This window comes from Vulpes lagopus, chromosome 15, assembly GCF_018345385.1.
Source record: "Vulpes lagopus strain Blue_001 chromosome 15, ASM1834538v1, whole genome shotgun sequence".
Lineage (NCBI taxonomy): Eukaryota > Metazoa > Chordata > Mammalia > Carnivora > Canidae > Vulpes > Vulpes lagopus.
This window is the reverse complement of record NC_054838.1, coordinates 23,521,735-23,545,632: the sequence shown is the minus strand read 5'-3', so window position 1 is coordinate 23,545,632 and position 23,898 is coordinate 23,521,735. Positions and strand designations below refer to the sequence as shown.

The 23,898-nt window shown below is 40.0% G+C and overlaps 1 protein-coding gene across 1 annotated transcript in view; it reads right to left on the bottom strand.

The window, feature by feature from the left end:
* RNF121 (ring finger protein 121) overlaps nt 1–23,898 on the bottom strand; it is an 84,793-nt gene that overhangs the window by 15,861 nt on the left and 45,034 nt on the right. Inside the window, exons 4-5 of the mRNA XM_041730119.1 lie at nt 5,101–5,255; nt 1,716–1,823 (exon numbers count right to left, since the gene is read on the bottom strand). Of these exons, the coding sequence (XP_041586053.1) occupies nt 1,716–1,823; nt 5,101–5,255 (263 nt within the window). The remainder of the gene's footprint in view (nt 1–1,715; nt 1,824–5,100; nt 5,256–23,898) is intronic.

Sequence of the window (23,898 nt, the reverse complement as noted above, 5' to 3'; positions counted from 1 at the left end):
CACTGATGAATTCCGATAAACCTCTGTGAAACCTGTTTATGCTTTTAGCCTATGCTACTTCTAGAAGAAAGAATTCCATGGGTATTCTCTCACTTTATAAAGTAAGGACTTACTCTTTTCAGTTTTTTTTTTTTTTTTTTTTAGTTTTTTTTTTTTTAAAAGATTTTGTTTATTTATTCATGAAAGACACAGAGACAGAGAGAGAGACAGAGAGAGAGGCAGAGACACAGGCAGAGGGAGAAGCAGGCTCCACACAGGGAGCCTGATTAGGGATTCGATCCCGGGTCTCCAGGATCATGACCTGAGCTGAAGGCAGCGATAAACCGCTGAACCACCCGGGCTGCCCACTCCTTTCAGTTTCAAAGAGACACTACCTATAGTGCACTAGATTTGGGAAAGAGGTCAATCTGAATCCTCAATCTCTAGCTTCGAGTGCCCAGCCTTAGGCTTAGGACTCCTCATGATCCACAGCCCACAATCCCCATCAACTCAGTCAGGAGACCACATTTCCACTCTCATCTGCCCTGCTTGATCACTATACCCTACAGTCTCAGAGTCTAGGATTTCTTGGTTTCTGCCTCAACTGGGAGTGGGGGGACCTGTATGCTGGTATGAATCTTTTTGAAATCATATGACAATATGAAGCAATAGCCAGAATCTGACTCCTGGTAATGTATCCTTAGAAGCAACAGAGCAATGTTACCTGTGACAGCACAATATTGAAAAACACCCTAAGTGTCCAACAATGCAGTAAGAGTTAAATGTTCACAGGTTAATTTTCTAAAAAACGATTTTCTTAGAAATCTGATAAAAGGGGAATTTCAGCTATGTGACAAAGCAACAATGTGTTAAATATAACCGATGCTTATTACACTGCATCTGGACTGTGAGATTCTTAAAACTGGATGTGTTCCTGGGAAGGTGGAGAAGCTTCTGGGCCATCCATCTGTTTGGTCTCATTCTCTCACATCTCAGCCCTAGAACTACTGTGAGGACTCCTACAGATACCACTCTGCTGTTTCCTGCCCTGTATACTTCTAGATGAACTTGTTAGCAGGTATGGCCAACTGTATCACATGAGTTTGACTGTCTAGTCCAGGGGTTGACAAACTTTTTATGGAAAGGACCAGATAGTAAGTATTTTGAGTTTTGTGGCCCAAATAGTCTCTGCCACAAATATTCAACTCTATTATTGTTATATTGCAGAAACAGTATATACATAAACAAATGAGTGTGACTGTGTTCCAGTAAAAAACTTTTTTTATTTTATAAAAATAGGAAGTAGGCCAATTTGGTCCACAGGACAGCTTGCCAACTCCTAGACTCCCTGACCCACTCAGGTAGAGTGGACATTCCAATAAACAGTACTTTCATGGACAAGGAAAATGACTCTGTTAGGATGATGGAGTTATAAGTAACTGGCTATAATCATTATTACACTTACCTTTATGATACTTTTCCATTAAAATATAGGTTCTTGGAAAATATAACCAATGATTTGGGACTCTAACTCTATATATCCAGACATTCCTTTCTCTTTGCCAGCACAAATCATGGAGGGCCAACCTTCCCATTCCCCAAAGTCCAAGTCTCCTACTATCCTGGATGCCATGTCCCCCTTGTTAATACTCAGGACTTGGCTCTAGGAAGAAAAGTATATCACATCAGCCCCTCCTCCCCAAACACAAGCGAAAACAAAAGCAAAGAGTACTTACTTGAATAATAAATTGAGACCAAAGAGGGTAAACATGACAGCCATGTAGCCAACAATGCCAGTGGCATAGCTGATTTTATAGATCAACAGGAACCACTTATAAACCAACCTGGAGAAAGGAGAGAAAATTAGCAAAGCTGACATGGCAACTCTGGCCTAGGAGCCTCTGGATTACCAGAATCTCTTACTCTTACATTACTGGGGACATCAGGTTATTTGCTTAGGACTTACTGAGCAACTTTAGTTACTGTCCAAAGCTGGTCACTCCCTTAATTGCAGAAATACCTCTCCATACCAGGGAGCTAATGCTTTATATTTTCCCAGTCCCAGACCAAGGAAAGAAAAGAGAGCCTTAAAAGAAGGTTTTAGCCTCAAACAAAAAAAAGCATAGCTGACCACAGACAGCTATGTCCTCTCAAATGCAGATCAGCTGGATAAAGAAGTGAAAGTTAGTAACTACAGCTATGCTTAGATGGGAACAGATGGTGAAGATCAGCTGTTCATTAGGAAAGAGAATTCAAGGGAAGATGAAAAAGAGGTAAAATCAGCTATAGGCTTTCCCCCTACTTTTAAAAAAAAGTTATTTATTTAAGTAATCTATACACCTGACATGGGGCTCAAACTCTTGACCCTGAGATCAAGAATTTCACGCTCTTCCGACTGAGCCAGCCAGGTGCCCCAGGCTTTTCCTACTGGGCATGGTTAACCTGAATACTGCTTTGCTCCTATCTACAGGCCAATAATGAATTAGTGTCTAATGAATTTGCTTCCAAAATGATTTTCTTTCTGGAGAAGGGATAAGAAAGGAGACACTCAAAGAATACCTTTGAATGGATTTGTGTGATGGTGGTGGTAGTAGGGTCATACAAAGCTCTTGAAGGAGGAGCAATGCTCTCCAGAATCCAAAGAAAAGCAGTGTGAAATCTGGTTGGTTGACCCCAGCCAGGTTCAAAGAAAGATGGTCCCTGAATGTATCAGAGCCTTTTAAATGCTCTGCAGGTCCTTTTTTTTTTTTTAAAGAATTTTTTAAAATTTTTATTTATTTATGATAGTCACACAGAGAGAGAGAGGCAGAGACACAGGCAGAGGGAGAAGCAGGCTCCATGCACCAGGAGCCCGATGTGGGATTCGATCCTGGGTCTCCAGGATCACACCCTGGGCCAAAGGCAGGTGCCAAACCGCTGCACCACCCAGAGATCCCCCTATGCAGGTCCTTGATATCAGCAACGACTACTCTATTTATGGTGAAAGCAAATGAGAAATTCACTTGAATAAACAGCTCAAGCCTGTCTGGCTCCTGAGACCACATTACCACCAACCTTGCTGGGCTGCAGGGAGGAAGCTAAAGGTCCCTACCTATGAGTACCGTTGTGGCTAAGCAAGCAGTGATGAGTTCTCAGGCAAGGGAAAGGCCCCAAACATTTTGTAGTGCCTGCCCTCAGAAACCACACAATGCTCCATTATGCAGAGTTTGTACTCATCAGATATGAGTGAGATGGTGGAAAGGATGTGGAATTTTAGGCAGTATCTGGATTGAGTTTTATTAGCTGGGTAATTCCAGGTAAATCAAATCACCACTCTTAAGGTAAGTTTACTTATTTGTAAAATGGGGAAACCATGATACCTTCCTCAATGGATTGTATAGAACCCATTCCTGGTGTATATAACACATGCTCGATAAATGCTGCATGACTCAGGATGGATGTTTTAAGAAAGTGCTTTGAAATTATAAAGCATTATCAAATGTTAGTTATTATCATCAAAAACTTCCCATGTCATAGACATATTTTCAGTCATTTTACCTACAAGTTGATATTGTTACTTACTAACTCTTAAAGTATATTTTTACACCTTTTCTTCATAGTACCCTTTATGAGGTACCAATTATTGTCACATTTCTAGGGATAAAAAATTCAAGGCTCAGAAAGGTGAAGCCATACAGGTCATTTAATTTACAACTGGCAGGGCTGTTTCCAATCCACATCCACCTGGTTCCAGAGTCTCCATCTTCTGTCATAGCCCTTAATGTAAACTACGACAGCCAGAAAGAGACTTTGGATCACCAACTTCACCTTGAAGATAAATTTTACTGTGTACAAGGAAACTCACAAGGCCAAAATAAGGTTTGCAGTGAAATGGCATAAAATGCATGGGGAAAAGAGCAACTTGCAACTTGGAAGACTTTGGTTCTGGTAGGTACAACTTTGATGCTGGCTAGTTCTTCTGCTAGGCTCTCCTGGACCTGTACATATGTCTCTCACAGCACTTACCAACTGCACTGAAACAGCTGCTTTCTTGTCCATCTCCTCCATTAAACCGAGCATTCCTTGAGGGCAGGGACCATGTCTTATCCAGTTCTGTATCCCCAGCGCTCAGCACAGGGCCTGACACATAGCAGGTGCTTGTTGAATGAATGAATGAATGAGAAAATCTCTCTTTCTGTCAAGTACAGATATTAAATGACCTCACAAGCTGGTTGGGAGGATCAAACTAGAAATGCATTTGGATAAAACACAAAGAATAATACAGGCAGGGGCTGCTCTGTGACCAAAGAAGGAAATATTATTTGTTGAAAAATTGCAAATTTACTGAGATTCATTCATTCAACAAAAATTCACAGAGTAGGCTACTATGTGCCAGGCCCTGTGGTAGGGCCTGGATATACAGGGACAAACAAAATACATGTGGTTCCCGATCTCACAGTTATAGTTTAGTGGGGGAGATAGATACTCAAGATTTTGTGATATAGGGACGCCTGGGTGGCTCAGCAGTTTAGCGCCTGACTTCAGCCCAAGGTGTGATCCTGGAGTTCCAGGATCAAGTCCCACATTGGGCTCGCTGCATGGAACCTGCTTCTCCCTCTGCCTATGTCTCTACCTCTGTGTGTGTGTGTGTGTGTGTGTCTCATGAATAAATAAAATCTTTATAAATAAATAAATAAATTAATTAATTAATAATAAAATCTTTAAAAAAAAAGACTTTGTGATATTTTCTGTGTTGGAAAACTATAGGGCCTATGAAAGAATATAACAGAAAATCTAATTTAGAGATCAGAGAAGGGTTCATAAAATAAAATAACACTTAAAATGAGGCCACAATGATCACCAGAATTTGCTTACTTTTAATACAGACCTTGATACAAACTCTAAGGCAAGCTATAGGGAAATATTTTGGGGGTTTTAATCTGTGAAGGTGAGTGGGGAGTTCTCCCAATCAGCTTGTTTTGGTGGGGCCCCATGCCAAATAATCTTGGCAAACATATTTTGTTTTTTGTTTTACAAATTATTACAATTACAATTTTTTCAACCTAAACCCACCCCAATCCCATGCATTCCAACCCATTTGCTTCAGGAAACCTAGCTCTTCCCCACTACCTAAACTCTCACCTTGGGGTTGTCTGTACTAGTGGTTTTCGGGTGGCTCGGAAGGTGACAAAAGCTGTGACAGCAGAGAAGAAGATCCAGATCACTAGGAACCTCCACCAGTGCAGCTTCACTGTGAAATAGAGGGGAACAACCCACATCTGAAAGAGGGTCACCATCTGAAATACAAACACAAGCACTTCAGCTCTAGCCAGCTCCCTCCACATTCTATCCAGAAGTCCAAAGTGTATCTTGTGCCTGATTTTCTCCTCAATTTCCAATTTTGGACAGAGGTACCTCCTAGTGATCTTAGAAACCTAGGACCATGCCTGACACCTCCCTTTCATTCCTTACCTATCTGTTGTATATATTCTTCCCTTTCCATGTGAGCCCTTGCTATCCCTTGCCTGGCTCACTACAATGACCTCTTTGTTAAGTCTCCCTACATCCAGAGTCTCCCTCTCCAATCTATCCTTCCCAAAAGCACTAGAATGGTATCTCTAACATAGAGTCTTGAACATGTCATTCCCCCACTTACAACCCTCCAGTGGTCCCCAGCATACAGGCAGTCAAATCCCCTACAATGTGGCCCCAAACTACTGTTTTAAGAGTAACCTTCTACTACTCTCCATGCTAGTCAGGCTGTCCCCCTCAGGCTAAAACATCTTTTTCACCACCTGCCTTTCTGCCTGATAATATCATAACCAAGACACATGAAGCCTTCAATTTCCTTTCCAGGCAGAATGAGTCATGACTTTCTAGTGCTCCAAAAGCACTTTCTTTTCTACCATCATTACAGTGCTTATCTAAGCATAATTCAGATTCATTCTCATTCTGAATGTAAGCTCCTTGAGAGCAGTGACTAGGCCATTTCCTATGTGCTAGGAAATGGTCTAGCAGATGACAGATCCTCAGTAAACTTAGATATGTGAGAAGAAAGTAAAACTAGAACCCCAAAGGGAGGCCTGTTTCCACTGTAAAGAGTGTCTCAGAACTCAGACTTCAGACTCAGCTGAAGAGTTCTAAATGTACAAAATGATTCTGTCAGAAGTTTGGGCTAACCACCAGTCCTCTACTCCCTGGTGCCTCCTAACTCCCTCCACCAGCCATCCCAATTTAACTAGATGTCACTCTGTACGGGTGAGGAGCAGGTGTAAAAAAAAAAGTAGCACTTAATGGAGGCTTTCTTCCTGATGTCATCAAATGAAATGAAAGACATTTAAAAGGGGCTGGGCATGGGGACGAGTTATAGAGAAGAAAACAGCAGCTAGTTTTCTGAAGTTCCATAGTGGAGAAAGCTTTTGAGAAAGTATTTACTTCAGGATTTCTAAACCAGTGCTACCTAAACAAAATATAATGGAAGTCACATATGTAATTTTAAGTTTTCTAGTAGTGACATTTAAAAAAGTAAAAAGAAACGTTGGTATGAATTTTTTAAAAGATTTTATATATTTGAGAGAGAGACAGCAAGAGAGAGCATGAGCAGGGGGAGGGGCAAAGGGAAAGGGAGAAGCAGAGTCTCTGCTGACTAGGGAGCCTGACACAGAACTCGATCCTAGGACGCTAGGATCATGACTCAAGCAGAAGGCAGACACATAACCGACTAAGCCACCCAGGTGCCCTGAAATTATTTTTTTTCCCTGAAATCATTTCTTTAAAGATTTTATTTATTTGAGGGAGTGAGGGGGGGGGGGGGAAGAGCGTGCATGCAAGCATGGGGTGAAACAAAGGGACAGGGACAAGTAGACTCCATGCTGAGCAGGAACCCCAATGTGGGACTTGAGCTCACAACCCTCAGATTGTGATCTGAGCTGAAATCAAGAGTCAAATGCTCAACCAACTGAGCCACGTAGGCACCCCCAGATAAGACTAATTTTATTTTATTTTTTTAAGACTAATTTTAATAATATGTTATTATTTTAATTTAAAATTTTAATTAAATTAAAATTAATTTAATTTTAATAATATTTTTTATTTTACCAATATATCCAAAATAATATCATTCTAACATTTTCTCATTATTAAAATTATTTATGAATTATTTTACTTTGGTTTTGAAATATTTTACTTCGGCTTTGAAATCTGATGTGTAATTTATGGCATATGTTAAGAAAGACTAGTTTTTTTTTTTTTTTTGACTAGTTACATTTTAAGTGTTCAATAGCCATATGGTAATAGTGACTCCCATATTGGGACAGTGCAGCTAGAGCATCTTTTTAGCATTTAGTTGTCTCCTGAGGCTTCTAATAAACTGCTCTGTGGCAAGAAAAAACCTTAGTGTTTTAGTGTTATTTTGTGTAAGAGAAAAAAAAAGAGATATGAGAGGAGAATGGTGACAAGATTCTACTTTGCTTGAGAGCTTACAAATCTATGTGCCTCTTGGCGGGATGAGCACCGGGTGTTATGCTATATGTTGGCAAACTGAACTCCAAAACAACAACAACAAAAGCAAATCTGTGTGCCCTCTGGTACTGGCTAATGGTCAGTTAACAAGTGGGTCAGTCTCAGTACCCACTCTACTGTATAGAAACCTTCAAGTGACTCTCTGAATGAAACATCCTAAAATATTCTGGCCTTATATGAAAAGTGTGGAACCACCAGGATGTACTAACAATGTCTATACCCAAAGAACATTCCAGGGCACATTCTGCGAGATGGGAGGAGACCAGGAAAGGACATCACATCAAACCACACATTAAACTAGGGGATACGAGTGATGCCTGGGTGGCTCAGTTGGTTAAGTGTCCAACTCTTGATTTCAGCTCAGGTCAGGATCTCAGGGTTGTGAGATCAAGCCCTCATGTCAGCATCGTGCTCAGTGGGGAGTCTGAGATTCTCTCTCTTTCTCTCAATAAATAATTTTTTTTTTCAAAATCTTTAAAAAAAATACTGTAGGGACACCTGGGTGGCTCAGCAGTTAACCATCTGCCTTTGGCTCAGGGCGTGATCCTGGAGTCCCAGGATTGAGTCCCACATCAGGCTCCCTGCATGGAGCCTGCTTCTCCCTCTGCCTATGTCTCTGCCTCTCTGTGTGTGTGTCTCTCTTACAAATATATAAATAAAATCTTAAAAAATAAAAATAAAAAAATACTGTAAACTAGGGAATAAGGCAACCAGAATCCTGATATTCAAAGGGAGTAAATAGGGATCCCTGGGTGGCGCAGCGGTTTGGCGCCTGCCTTTGGCCCAGGGCGCGATCCTGGAGACCTGGGATCGAATCCCACGTCAGGCTCCCGGTGCATGGAGCCTGCTTCTCCCTCTGCCTGTGTCTCTGCCTCTCTCTCTCTCTCTCTGTGACTATCATAAATAAATTAAAAAATTAAAAAAAAAAAGGAGTAAATAAATGGTGGTAGGATGTAGAGAAAAGAGCTGCAGGGTCTTTAGCCTTCATATTGTTTGCTTTAACAGGCTCATAGGGATATTTACAAAACAGGAGGCCCAGAGACTAGAGAAGAATTGAATTACAGAATGTGGTTACATTTGTCTTCTCTGAGGAAAAAAAAAACAAAACAAAACAGGAATTTCTGGTCTTCTTCCAGCTTTTCCAAAAACTTGGCTGTTGCAAAAAATCCAGCCTGTCCCCTACCAGCCTTTTCCCCACTCCTCACCAATCATCAATGGCATGTTCTGAGGGGGAATCTAGTAAAGATAATTTTCTCTACATGAGCTGTAGCTCTGCCTATTTTGGGTGCAGAAAGAGGCAAAGGACCTGGATTCTATTCTGGGTTGAACAAAGGCATAATTGGGAATAAGTCTAGGCATCAGTGTGATAGGAATGAAAAAATTTTGCCTTACTTTGTAACTCTGAGGCTTAAAACCTTAAGGGTATAAAGCTACTCAACTCACATCATGAAAGATAGAAAAAAAAAAGGAAAGGAAGAAGGAAAGGAAAGAGGGAGCAACTTAGGGACAGAATTAGGTTTTGTTTTTTTTTTTTAATTTTTATTTATTCATGATAGACACAGAGAGAGAGGCAGAGACACAGGCAGAGGGAGAAGCAGGCTCCATGCCGGGAGCCTGATGCGGGACTCGATCCCGGGACTACAGGATCGCGCTCTAGGCCAAAGGCAGGTGCGAAACCACTGAGCCACCCAGGGATCCCCATAAGAATTAGTTTTTTTTAAACCAGACAGCCAAGTAGATGCCCCAAACACCTGGGTTCTAATTCTGTCTGCTTCCAACTCACTGGATCACCCTAAGGAGGTCCTTCCTCCTTGAGGGAAAGGTTTGGCTTGATTTTTCAAGTCCTTCAAGTTCTAACATACCAAAGTTCTATTAAGTAGCCTTGTATCTCAGATTTCTGGGGAGAGTGAAGGCAGTGTTCATTCACTCATACATCAAGTATTTATTTTGCAACTAATAGAAAAAAGATTGCAAAATAAACATGACCCTTAGTCCTTGTCCTCAAGAACCTAACAGACAAGCATCAGGAGAAAAATATACACCAAACCTTTAATTTAATGATTCTATTAATCTTTAGATGCTTTTTAAAACACTGTTTTGTTTTAAAGATTTTTTTTTTAGGTTGGCTCCAAGCCCAGCATGGAGCCCAATATGGGGTTGACCTCATGACCCTAAGATCAAGACCTGAGCTGAGATCAAGAGTCAGACGCTTAACCTATTAAGCCATCCAGGCACCTCTAAAGATTTTTAAGTAATTTCTACATCCACTGTGGGGCTCAAACCCATAACCCCATGATTGAGAGTTACATGCTCCATTCAATGAGCCATCCATGTGCGCCTCTTTAGACACTTTTTAGAAATCCAAATGGAGGCCAGCCGCAGTGGCACAGCGGTTTAGCACCACCTGCAGCCCAGGGTATGATCCTGGAGATCCAGGATAGAGTTCCATGTCAGACTCCCTGCATGGAGCCTGCTTCTCCCTCTGCCTGTGTCTCTGGCCTTTCTCTCTCTCTCTCTCTGTCTCTCATGAATAAATAGATAGAATCTTAAAAAAAAAAAAAAAAAAAAAAGAAAGAAATTCAAATAGAAATCATTAAAGAATGAATAAACAAAGTAGAATGACATAGTGAAATGGAGATTTTAGAATTAAAGAGATCTAGATATGAATCCCAATATAGGTATTTATTGTATTACCTTAGGTAAGTCATTTACTCCTGATAAGCCTAAATTTTCTGAACTGTAAAACGGGGTTAAGAGCATCTACTCTCAAAAAATTGTATAGAATAAGTAATTAATGCATGGAAAGTTCTTGGAACAATGCCTAACAAGATAAGCATTTAATGTAAGTAATGTAATAAATATAATGTATTCAATATAGTAGCCCTTTTATATAAAATAACAAGTGCATAATTCATAGTAAGTATTCAGTAAATGATAGCTCTTATTATGTCTTCACATGTTCAAAACTGCATAAAGTCAAATGTAATAAGGAGGCAAAGAATGCAATGAGGCGACCAATAACATGTTGAAAGTGCTGAGTTATAATGAAATAGAGACAAATATATATATACATAAAAGATCAGTGAAACCAAGAGCTGATTGTTTGAAAAGATAAACAAGGTTGATAAATCTGTACCCAGACACAACAAGAGAGAGGACCCAAGTAAAATTAGAAACAAAAAAAAAAAAAAAAAGGAAGGAACAACCAACACCACAGAAATACAAAGAACTATAAGAAACCACTATAAAAAATTATATTAAAAATTCATCTATAGAAGAATTAGATAAATTCCTAGAAACATTCAATCTTTCAAAACTGGATCTGGCAGAAACAGAAAATCTGAGCAGACAGATTACTAGTAATGAAATGGAATCAGTAATAAAAATAAATAAATAAATAAATTAAAAAACCTCCCAACAAACAAAAGTCCAGGACCAGATGGCTTTACAGGTGAATCTACCATTTAAAGAAGAGAAGAGTTAATACCCATTCTCAAACTATGTGAAAAGAAAAGAAAGCTTCCAAATACATTCTATAAGGCCAGCATTACTCTGATACAAAACCACACAAGACACTACAAAAAACAAACAAAAACCAACCAAACAAAACACCTACAGGCTAATATTCAGAATGCACATAGATGCTAAAGCCCTCAACAAAATATCAGCAAACCACATTCCACGAACATTAAAAGGATAATGCACCATGATCCAGTGGGACTTATTCTGGGAATGCAAGGATGATTCAATATTCACAAATCATACTTCACATTAACAAAATGAAGGATAAAAATCATATAATTATCTCAATATATATAGAAAAAGCATTTGAGAAAATTCAATATTCATTCATGATACAAACTTGACAAAGTGAGAGTAGAGAAAATATACCTCAACATAATAAAGGCCATATATGAAAAACCCACAGCCAATACCATACTCAATGGTGAAAAACCAAAAGCTTTTCCTCTACGATTAAGACAAAAATGCCCATTTCTGCCACTTTTATTCAACATAGTACTATAAGTCCCAGCCACAGCAATCAGGCAAGAAAAAGAAATAGAAGCCATTTAAATTCGTAAGGAAGAAGTTTAACTATTACTATTTGCAGATGACATACCAGTATGCATAGAAAACCCTGAAGATTCCACCAAAAATTTATTAGAAATAATATATACATTTAGTAAAGTTTCAGAATACAAATTAATACATAGAAATCTGTTTTCTTTTTTTAAGATTTTACTTATTCATGAGTGACACAGACAGAAGCGGGGGGGGGGGGGGGCAGAGATCGGAAAAGCGGCGGGGGGTGGGGGGCAGAGATCAGAAAAGCAGGCTCCATGCAAGGAGCCGGATGTGGGACTCAATCCCAGGACTCCAGGATCACGCCCTGAGCCGAAGGCAGACGCTCAACCACTGAGCCACCCAGGCATCTCAGAAATCTGTTGAATATCTGTACTCTAATAATGAAATAGCAGAAAGAAAAAAAAAAGAAAAAATTCTACCTGCAATTGTACGAAAAAGAATAAAATACCTAGGAGTAAACTTAATCGAGGTGAAAGACCTATACTCTAAAAACTGTAAGACACTGATGAAAGAAACAGATGACACAAATGGAAAGATATTCCATGCTCATGGATTGGAAGAATGAATATTCCTAAAATGTCCATATCACTCAAAGCAATCTACAGATTCAATGTAATCCCTATCAAAATACCAACAGCATTTCTCACAAAACTACTAAAATTTGTATGGAACCACAAGGACTCCAAAGAGCCAAAGCATCCTGAGAAAGGAAAGCAAAGCTGGAGGGTTCACAATGCCAGGTTTCAAGATGTACCACACAAAGCTATAGTATGGTACGGCATAAAAACAGACACAAATTATTCCAACTTTAGTACACATGCTGCCAAAGTAAGCACAGCAGACACATAAATCAACAGAATATAACAAAGAGTTCAGAAACAAACCCATGTTTATATGGCCAATTAATCTACAACAAAGGAGGCAAGATATACAATGGGGTGAAGACAGTCTCTTTAATAACTGGCACTGGGAAAACTGGACAGCTACACACAAAAAAATGAAACTGAACCACTTTCAAAACTATACACAAAAATTAACTCAAAATGGATTAAAGACCTACATGTGAGAACTAAAACCATAAAACTCCCAAAGGAAAACAGACAGTAATTTCTTTGACATTGGCTTCCATACCATTTTTCTAGATATGCCTCCTCAGCCAAAGGAAACAAAAGCAAAATTAAACTATTTGGACTAAACCAAATTAAAAAGCATCTGTAGAGGGGCACCCAGGTGGCTCAGTTGGTTAAGCATCTAACTCTTGGTTTTAGCTCAGATCATGATCTCAAGATCCTGGGATAAAGCTCCACATCAGGCTCTGCACTCAGCATGGAATCTGCTGGAGATTCTCTCTTTCTCCCTTCCTCCCGTCCTTTCCTTGCTTGTTCTCTCTCTCTCTCTCTCTCTCTCTCTCTCTCTAAAATAAGTAAATGAAGGGCAGCCCAGGTGGGTCAGCGGTTTAGCGCTGCCTTCAGCCCAGGGCATGATCCTGGAGACCTGGGATCGAGTCCCATGTCAGGCTCCCTGAATGGAGCCTGCTTCTCCCTCTGCCTGTGTCTCTGCCTCTCTCTCTCTCTCTCTCTCTCTCTAATAAATAAATAAAATCTTAAAAAAAATAAAATAAAATAAGTAAATTAAATCTAAAAAAAAAAAAAGCTTCTGTAGAGCAAATAAAACCATCAACAAAATAAAAAAGGCAACCTACGGAATGGGAGAAGATATTTGCAAATGATATACCCAATAAGGGGGGTAATATTCAAAATACATAAAGCACTTCTACAGTCCAACACCAAAAAACAAATAATCTGATTAAAAACGGACAGAAGAGGGCAGCCTGGGTGGCTCAGCGGTTTAGCTCTGCCTTCAGCCCAGGGCCTGATCCTGGAGACCCGGAATCAAGTCCCACATCAGGCTCCCTGCATGGAGCCTGCTTCTCTCTCTGCCTGTGTCTCTGCCTGCCTCTCTCTCTCTCTCTCTCTCTCATGAATAAATAAATAAAATCTTAAAAAAAAAAAAGGACAGAAGACATGAACATTTTTCCAAAGAAATACATGAAAAGATGCTCGCGCTAATCATAAATACAAGTCAAAACCACAATGAGACAGTACCACATGCCTGTCAGAATGGCTAAAATCAAAGATGAGAGAAATGAGAAGTGTTGGCAAGGATATAAAGAAAAAGGAACCCTTGTGCACTGTTGGTAAAATGTAAATTGGTGCAGCCACTGCAGAAAACAGTATAAAGTTACCTCAAAAAATTAAAAATAGAAATATCAGTAATTCTACTATTAGGTATATACCCAAAGGAAACCAAAACACTAATTTGAAAAAATATGTGAACCCCTATGTTTCCTGCAGCATTATTTACAGTAGCAAGATATGGAAGCAACCCAAGTGTCCAATGGTAGATGAATGAATAATAAAGATGTGGTTTATATATACAATGGAATATTACTCAGCCATAAAAAGGGGAGATCTTGCCATTTGTGACAATATGGACAGACCCAGAAGGTATTATGCTAAGTGAATTAAGAGAAAGACAAATACCATATGATTTTACTTATATGTGGAATTTAAAAAAAAATAAATGAACAAACAAAAAGCAGAAACAGACCCACAAACAGAACCAACTGAAGGCTGCCAGAGGGGAAGGAGGAAGGGGGATGGGCAAATGGATGAAGGTGAGTAGTAGATACAGAATTCCAGTTAGAAAATGAGTAAGTCATGGGGATAAAAGGTACACCATAGGGAATATAGTAAATGGTATTGTAATACTGTATGCTGATAGATGGATGCTACGCTCACACTTGTGGTGAGCATGTCATAACATACAGACTTGTTGAATCACTATGTTGTACACCTAAAACTGATGTAATATTGTGTGAATTTTTTAAAAAATCACCAAAACCTCCGGGGGGCTGGGGGGAGGGTATAGCAATTTCTTTATGTTTAATTTGTCCTTTCCAAGAAAACACAAACGAAGGATTTGAGGTCACTTTCAGATACCTGGACACAATCTATTAGGTAGGCTTGAAAGCCAGATTATGTTTAGGGCCTAGAAAGCACTGCCTGACAAAGGACAAAGCAGAGGGGCGAGTGAAGAGAATAGCCTCCCAGGAGAAAACTGGTTAAGTTACAACCTTGCCTGGTTAATTTATTTCTTTTTTTTTTTTTTTTTTTAATTTTTATTTATTCATGATAGTCACAGAGAGAGAGAGAGAGAGAGAGAGGCAGAGACACAGGCAGAGGGAGAAGCAGGCTCCATGCACCGGGAGCCCGACGCGGGACTCGATCCCGGGTCTCCAGGATCACGCCCTGGGCCAAAGGCAGGCGCCAAACCGCTGCGCCACCCAGGGATCCCGGTTAATTTATTTCTACTGTAGTATTTATTAGCATTTTTTTTCTTAATACGTAGATTGAAGCTTCTTCATTAAGGAAGGCATTTTTAGTGGCAAGCTTGGTGATATGTAAATTGCTGCAAGTCATCGAAGATTTTCAGAACAATGTCAAGGATTTTGGTGCCATCTGCTGGCAACACTTTACTCAAAAACATTAGCTTTAATAATTTTTGCTCAAGTGCTTATGCCTGATGCTGGCACAAAGTAATGGGAAGCTTTGCCCCTAACTTCACTCCCAGGATTTGAGATGACGAGACATAGGTTAATTGAGAGTGATCAAGTACAAACACCAAAGCATCAAGTACTGACATGAGAGTTCAGAAGACAGACATAGCAGTGTGGGCAGGAGCCATCAGGGAAGACTGCCTGAAAGAGGAAGAATTCTGTCTGGCTCTGAAGGGGCTTCCATGTGGCCAGCTAGAGGGGAAAACTGAAAGCCATTCACCTTTCTTTTGCTGAATCTACAAATATAAAGCTGAAGTGAAGACTAGCCTGAAACCTATTCACTGATTCATTCTGCAAACATATACTGAGGGACAATCCCAGCTTCTCTGATCTGGAAAATTAGGAACAGCTATATCCCACCTATCTCTCCACAAGACTATACAGTTGAAGTGATGGTGTTAGATGCTAACAATAAGACCGCAATTGTATTTAAATGGACTTTTAGATTTTTTTTCACCTCAGAAACTATAATTCATGAAAAAAACAGAAAAGAGCTCCCATATCACATCCTCCTCTGGCATCAGCTGCCTTGCCGGTCTGCTCATGCTCAGCACTTTGGTCTTTAGGATTCTCATCACTTCTGTATTGCACAATGTGGGAGTAGTGATCACCCACCATGCTTAGCTGAAAAGGTATAGTAAGGATGTATTGAAAACTGCACGTCCAGCTAGTAGAGCAAAGTAAGAGGCTTGCAGCTAGCAGAATAATCAGCTCGGAAAAAAATGCTGATAAATGGACAGAAGTCAACTGGAGGAAGGTCTGGGGTATGCTTCACAGCTCTGGTCAATATTTTCATGAATAATTGGGTTGAAAACTCAAATGATCTGCTTACCAAACTGTGGACAGCAAAACGTTTAGCAGCTAGGAGACAACAAAGCAGGGAACATGGAAGACAGAAGAAGCAAGATCCAAAATGAATAAAGCTTGTTTCTAGAGTTTTTTTTTTTAAAGCTCTAACATTCTATGAGCTAGTAAGCTTAAATGAAGAACGAAAACCATATGATGAAACCCAATCAACTACCCAAATATAGGATGGAAAATGAGTGGCTTTGATAGCGGTCCATGTGAAACAGATCTAGGGGTCTCAGTTGACCACAAATTGCCAGGGAATATATGCCAACAGGGCCACTACCAAAAAAGCCAAGGCCATCTTATGCTGCTTAACTAGGAATATGCCAGAATGAAAGAGGCAGCAGCTCTACTGTTCTGCTCTGTCAAGCATTCTTTTTTCTTTTTTTTAAAGATTTTATCCATTTATTTATTTGAGAAAGAGCGAGAGTGAGACAGTACAAGCGGGGGGAAGTGGCAGAAGGAGAGCGAGAAGCAGGCTCCCTGCCGGGCAGGGTGGGTCCTGATCCCAGGACTGCAGGATCATGACCCAAGTAGAAGGTAGATGCTCAACTGGCTGAGCAGCCCACCAAATTGTAGGGCCCGGGGATCCCTGGGTGGCGCAGCGGTTTGGCGCCTGCCTTTGGCCCAGATCGCCTTTGGCCATCCTGGAGACCCGGGATCAAATCCCATGTCGGGCTCCCGGTGCATGGAGCCTGCTTCTCCCTCTGCCTATGTCTCTGCCTCTCTCTCTCTCTCTCTGTGTGACTATCATAAATATCAATAAATAAAAATTAAAAAAAAAATGTAGGGCCCTACAGTTAAGTCTTGGGACCGCACTGTACAAAGAACACTGACAAAGACACATGGCGATAAGGGAGGAGCCAAGATTATGAAGGGTCTAGAAACCAAATTACATATTGAACAGCTAAAGGCACTAGGACAAAAGACCTGGAGAACTACAGGAAGACATAGCTGTTACCTTCAATTACCTGAAGATTTTCCAGAGGCTCAGTAAGGAGATATATGCAGTGTAGTTCCTGTGACCAAGTATGACTCTACACATTACTAGAATACTCTACAAGGCAGAAACTTGGCTGTCAATTCCCTCCTACCATACCCCTGGCAAACAGTCAACTTTATCACATGAGGCAGACCATTCCATTGCTAACAGATGTGCTAGGTAGTTCTTCCCTGATGCTAACCTGAAAAATCTGCCTCTGTGTATCTTCTGCCTTTGAGTCCAACCCTTATCCTTCAGAGAGGCACATAGTACATTTACTACCTGTTTCTAATGACTACTCTTCTAATACCTAAAATTTTGTCTTTTTCCCCATGTCATCTTGTCTCCAGGCAAGAGTCAGTCAAGTAATGATTTAACAAACACTTACTGAGCTAAGGACTGCAGAATCCAGAGATAAAAAACTAAACCTTAAGAACTTACGTCTACTAAGGAGAAAAACAGCAACTATAATGCAGTATGATAAGAGCTAAGTAGGCCCTGGTGGCCAAGATAGTAGGAGAGGCTTTCACTCAATGTGGGAGAACCAAGGCTTCCTGAAGAAAGGAACCCTTGATCTCTGTCCAGATGCCTTAGTAGGTCTCTGTCCAGATGCCTTAGTAGGTCTAAGGAAAGACAGGCATCTAATGAGTGTTCCAGGATGAGGGAACATGGTATGTCTGAGAAAGTACAAATAAGGAAGGAGCAGTGAGAAATGAGCCTAAAGACCAGGCAAGGCTCAGAGAAAGCTGATGTATGCATTACATGTAGAGAAGTTTATATTATAGTCTGGGGGAAAAAGTTTGTCTTTCACATAGAAAGTGGATTGCCACCCTTTACCACCTTACCTTTACCACCTTAGTCCATATCCTCTAGTCACATTCCAGTGACTCTCTTAATGTGTTGGTCTAAGAATAATCTATAGTACTTTAAAGATTTCTAGTTAGGAGACTTTGCCACTTATCCATCCCAGGAGGGAACAGCAGTTCAGGGGATAGGAGTTTGAAAAGATACTGTTTTTGGTAACAGGGATGATGAAAGCTTCTCCTTGGAGATCTTTAAAAATAGTATAGATACTTTTCCAGGCAAAAACTTACTCCTTCCCCTGACATCCCTGCGGGAGCTAGGGAGTGAGTAATATTAGACTCAAAAACAGATGATGAAAACTGAGTGACAGAGAAGGCAAAAAGCAAGCTGAGGCTGGGCTTAGGTTTCCAATCCAGATCTGTCTCCCAGGTCCCGCCTCCCTGGCACCATTCACTTTTGAGTTTGTGATAACCCTGGAAAGGCTGAGGTGGCAATATGATGTAGACATTCAAGGGGTGGGGAAGGATGGACCTGGGCAAAAGTCACTAAAAAAGGAAAACTCAGGCTGGCTCAGTTGGTTAAACGTCTGCCTTCAGCTCAGGTCATGAGCCCAAGGTCCTGGGATCGAGCCCTGCACTGGGCTCCCTGCTCAGCCAGGAGTCTGCTTTCTCCCTCTCCCTCCCTCTGCCTCTCCCCCTTCTTGTTTTCTCTGTCAAATGGATGAATAAAAATCTAAAAAAAAAAAAGGAAAAATCAGGGGAATTAAAAACAGAAATGACCATGGCAGAAACTGACAATTTCCTAGAGCTTTTGGCTCTAGGAAAATGGCTGAGTACTCATATGACAAGAGTACTTAATCAAGAATCAGATTTTGAGGGGGATCCCTGGGTGGCTCAGTGGGTTAGTTCCCGCCTTCAGCCCAGGGCGTGATCCTGGAGTCCCAGGATCGAGTCCCACATCAGGCTCCCTCCGTGGAGCCTGCGACTCCCTCTGCCTGTGTCTCTGCCTCTCTCTCTCAGTCTGTGTCTCTCATGAATAAATAAATAAAATCTTAAAAAAAAAAAAAGAATCAGATTTTGGTTTTATGTCCAGCTCCCCAATTTAATGGTCATGTGCTCCCAGCAAATCTCTTCAAGATTTTGCACTTTGGTTTACTAACCTGAAAAGTGGAGGTATATTCTTATCCTATCATATAAAGCTGTTGTGAGATTCCAAAATATCAGATGAGAAAAGTACCTTTTAAAATATCAACAAAATCCAACCATAAGCAGCTTAAGGTAGTATTACTACTGTTGCTGTTCCTGAATAGAACGGTACCCTAAAATTTAAATACAGAAAACAGTAGGACCTTTTAAATAGCAATTAATTTAGATGAAGTTCTTCTTCTAATGTGAAGGATGGACTTGAATTCCTAAACCACAAAAAAAAAAAATATTTGATACTTTTCACAGTGAAACCACAATCAGTCTAATGGCTGGCAACATCCATGTTGCTCCATGGCAGTGCTTCTCATAAGGGGTGAATTTCTTCCCCAGGGGACATTTGATGAAGTCTGGAGACATTTTTGGTTTGTCATGATCAGGAGACGAGATGCTAGTAGGTAGAAGCCAGGCATGCTGCTAAAACATTGTACAATGTACATGACAGTCCCTCATGAAAATAAAGAATCATCTGGCCCAAAATGTGAATAGTCTCCCTAATCGAAAGACCTAGTCTAGGAGAATAGAGCTTGTGTTTTTCCACTCAGGGGTCATGTGTGCCCACTGAAAGGCTGGGTTGCCAACTCGCCCTAGTGAAGAACAGAAAATTTCATTCAGTTTGAAAGAAACAGAGCCTTATCAATTAATTCCATCACTTCTCAGCATGCCCATAAGAAGCATTTTTTTGAAAGCTCTGATAGCGAATCTCAAACAGTTCATGTTTCTACTACTTGACAATAATCCCAGTGTCTCTTCTTTACACAACATTCTCTGGGGAGCTGTTTTGCTTTGATTCTTTTTTACTCCCATTCTTCACTCCATAGACATTTAATGTGTTAATATGTATATTTTCTTTTGTGTTTGTTCTTACAAACTGTATTTTTTTTTTGTGCATGTATTTTGTTTTTTTAAAGATTTTATTTATTTATTTATTTATTCATGAGTGAGAGAGAGAGAGAGAGGCAGAGACACAGGCAGAGGGAGAAGCAGGCTCCATGACGGGAGCCTAACGCGGAACTCGATCTCGGAACTCCAGGATCAAGCCCTGGGCCAAAGGCAGGCGCTGAACCGCTGAGCCACCCAGGGATCCCTGTGCATGTATTTTGATTTATCAGCTGGCACTGTGTCTTTCTGTTTGTTACTTTTCCCACTCAGTATTCTGCTTTTAAGATTCACAAGTTGTTACGGGTAAACCTAATGGGTTTCTTTTAACTGGAGTACAGAATCACAATATGCATCCACCACATTTTACCTATTTATTCAGAGACAAATACCCAGACTGCCTCCATCTCTTCAATTAACTACTGTAATTAACATTTAAATCAACACCTTCTCACATATCCCTTTAGGATATGTCACAAGATATGTATATATTCCATCTGACTGAATAGTACCATGTTGCTCTCCATAATACCTGCCCCATCTTCGTACCTACCAAAAACACAAAAGTTCCCAAAGCCCCTGATCTCTGCCAGCAGTTGGACATATCTAGTTTGTTAGTCTAGATACCAATTACTACCAGTTTTAATCATTACTCATCTCCTATTATGCTATCAGTTAGCTTTGCCTATGATACCCTTTATAGATACCCCCTTAATCAATCTATTATCTATCTATCTATCTATCTATCTATCTATCTATCTATCTATCTATCTATCTAGCGAGGGACAGAGGGGATTGGGAAGGGCAGAGAAGGAGAGAAAGAATCACACGTAGACTCCACGCCCAGCATGGAGTCTGATACGGGGCTTGATCCTACAACCCTGAGACCTTAACTCAAGCCAAACTCAAGTCAGACACTTAACCGACTGAGCCACCCAATCCCATCCCCTTAATGTTAATATAATCAAATTCATCAAATTCAAAAATTTTTATTTGTCCACATAATTTTTACTAACTATATAGTTTTGCTTTCTGTAATTAGATCTTTAATCTACCCTCAGTCCCCTTTGTATGCAGTGTGATATAGAAATCTACCTTTAATTTCTCCATAAATTTCTGAGTTTTCTCAATACAATCTACTTAACAATGAGTATTTTCTTCACTTATTGGTGGTTACACTTTACTGTCTTTTTTATTTTATTTATTTTTTTAAAAAAATTTTTATTTATTTATGATAGTCATGGAGAGAGAGGAAGGCAGAGACATAGGCAGAGGGAGAAGCAGGCTCCATGCACCAGGAGCCCGACGTGGGATTCGATCCCGGGTCTCCAGGATCGCGCCCTGGGCCAAAGGCAGGCGCCAAACCGCTGCGCCACCCAGGGATCCCTACTGTCTTTTTTAAAAGATTATTTATTTATTTAAGAGAGAGAGAGACGCCAGAGAGCACAAGCAGGGGGAATAGCAGAGAGTGAGGGAGAAGCAGGCTCCCTGAGGAGTAGGGAGCTAGATGTGGGGCTTTATCCCACTTGAACTGAAGGTAGATGCTTAACCAACTGAGCCACCAAGGCACCCCTTATTGTCTTTTTAAAAAAGGACTGATTTATTTATTTGAGAGAGAGAGAAAAAAAAAGTGGGAGGGTGAAAGAGAGAGTCTCAGACTCTGCACGGAGCCTGGAGCCTGACACAGGGCTCAATCTCACAACCCTGAGATCATAACCTGAGCTGAAACCAAGAATCAGATAACTGACTGAGCCACCCAGGCTCCCCTACACTTTTATTACATATTAAGTTCCCATTATACAGGGATCTGTTTCTGAGATCTTTAGTCTGTTCTACTGGTCTATTTGTCTATTCTTATGGTAAGTCTTACTATTTGGAAAGGCAAGTCAGTGTCTTGGGAATTGCTTTCTTTCTTGCTTTTATTTTTGAACTTCAAGTAGAGGGGGAAAAATGAGTTAATCAAAATCTGTAATGAATATTCTCATCAATAGTCATGCATGGGCAACTTTTAATTTTTAAAAATTACTTTTGATTCTGGTAAAAACTCATAAAATTTACCATCTTAATCACTTTTAAATGTATGCTTCAGTAGTGCTAAGTAGTATTACCATTGTTTTGTAATAGATCTCCAGAACCTTTTCATCGTACAAAACTGAGAAAATTCTATGATTATTAAACTACAACTCCCTATTTCCTGCTCTGCCCCAGCTCCTAGAACCACCATTCTATTCTCTGCCTCTATGAATGTGACTACATGGTAGGTACCTCTTACGAGTGGAAGACAAATAGAAGCATTGGTCATTTTGTGACTGGCTTATTTCATTTCGCATCATGCCCTAAAGGATCGTCATGTTGAAGCATATGACAAAATTCCTTCCTTTTTAAGTTAATTATTTTTTAATAATATGATAACTACTGAACTTACCACCCAACATAAAAGTGGAACATCTAAAACTACTTCAATCTAGCTATGTGCTCTTCTCTATTCTATCCTCCAATCTTCCATCCAACATCACCCTTCCATCCACCTATCAACCTTGATTTTATCATTCCTTGCTGCTTAGAATACAGTTGTATTACACATATACATACTTTTAAAATATATCAGTTTTGGTTTTTTTTCATTTTTTTCCAGTTTTGTTTTTAACTTTCTTTTCTTTTTTTTTTTTTTTTTAAACTCATGATAGAGAGAGAGAGAGAGAGAGAGAGGCAGAGACACAGGCAGAGGGAGAAGCAGGCTCCATGCACCGGGAGCCCGACGTGGGACTTGATCCCAGGTCTCCAGGATCGCGCCCTGGGCCAAAGGCAGGCGCCAAACCGCTGCGCCACCCAGGGATCCCTGTTTTTAACTTTCTATGAAAGGCATCAAGTTATGAGAAATCTTCTGAATCTTTTACACTTAATATTAATTTGCTAAGATTCATCCTTACCATTACTTGTAACTAGAGTTAATTATGTTTTGTGTTATTTTATATATTTCATGTAATATGTATGGTTTTATAAGTTCTGTAATATTCCATTGCATGAATACATCACAATTAACTTATCCATTCACCTGTATTTCAGTATTGAGTCATTTTTAAGTTTTTGCTATTACAAATAATGCTGTTATGGAAATTCTGGTATATTCTTCTAGGATGCATATGCAAAACTCCAAGATCAAACTGAAACTGAATGGGGAAGATATCTGCAAATGATGTGTCTGATAAGGGGTTAATTCAAGATATATAAAGAACCTATATAGTCCCACACCAAAAAACAATAACGAAGGAATCTGAATAAAAACAGGCAGAGGAGGGGTGCCTGGGTGGCTCAGTAAGTTGAGCATCTGACTCTTGGTTTTGGCTCCAGTTGTGATCTCAGAGTCCTGGGACTGAGCACTGTGCAGGGCTTCCTGCACTTCTGGGAGTCTGCTTCCCCTCTCTCTTTCCCTCTGCTCCTCGCCCTGCTCTTGCACATTTACACAGTCTCTCTCTCTCTCAAATAAATCTTAAAAAAAAAAAAAAAAAAAATTAAAAAAAAAAAAGGGCAGAGGACCTGAATAGACAATTTTCCAAAGAAGACATACAGATGGCCAACAAGTACATGAAAAGATGCTCAACCACTGGCCATCAGGGAAATGCAAATCAAAACTATAGTGAGTTATGACCTCACATAGAATGGCTAGTATCAAAAAAAAGGAAGTAACAACTGTTGGCTAGGATGTGAAGAAAAGGGAAGCCTCACGTACTGTAAATTGGTACAGCTGCTGTGGAAAATATGGTGGAAGTTCCTCAAAAAATTTAAAAAAGAAATACCATATGATTTGGTAATTCCACTATTGGTTAATTTACCACCCCCTGCCAAAAGAAACCAATAATTTGAAAAGATATGTGCAATCTCTATGTTTATTGCAGCATTATTTACAATAGTTAAGACATGGAGGGAACCTAAATGTCTAGTGATAGATGAATGAAGATGTGGTATGTGTGTGTGATATTATGCAGCCATAAAAAACA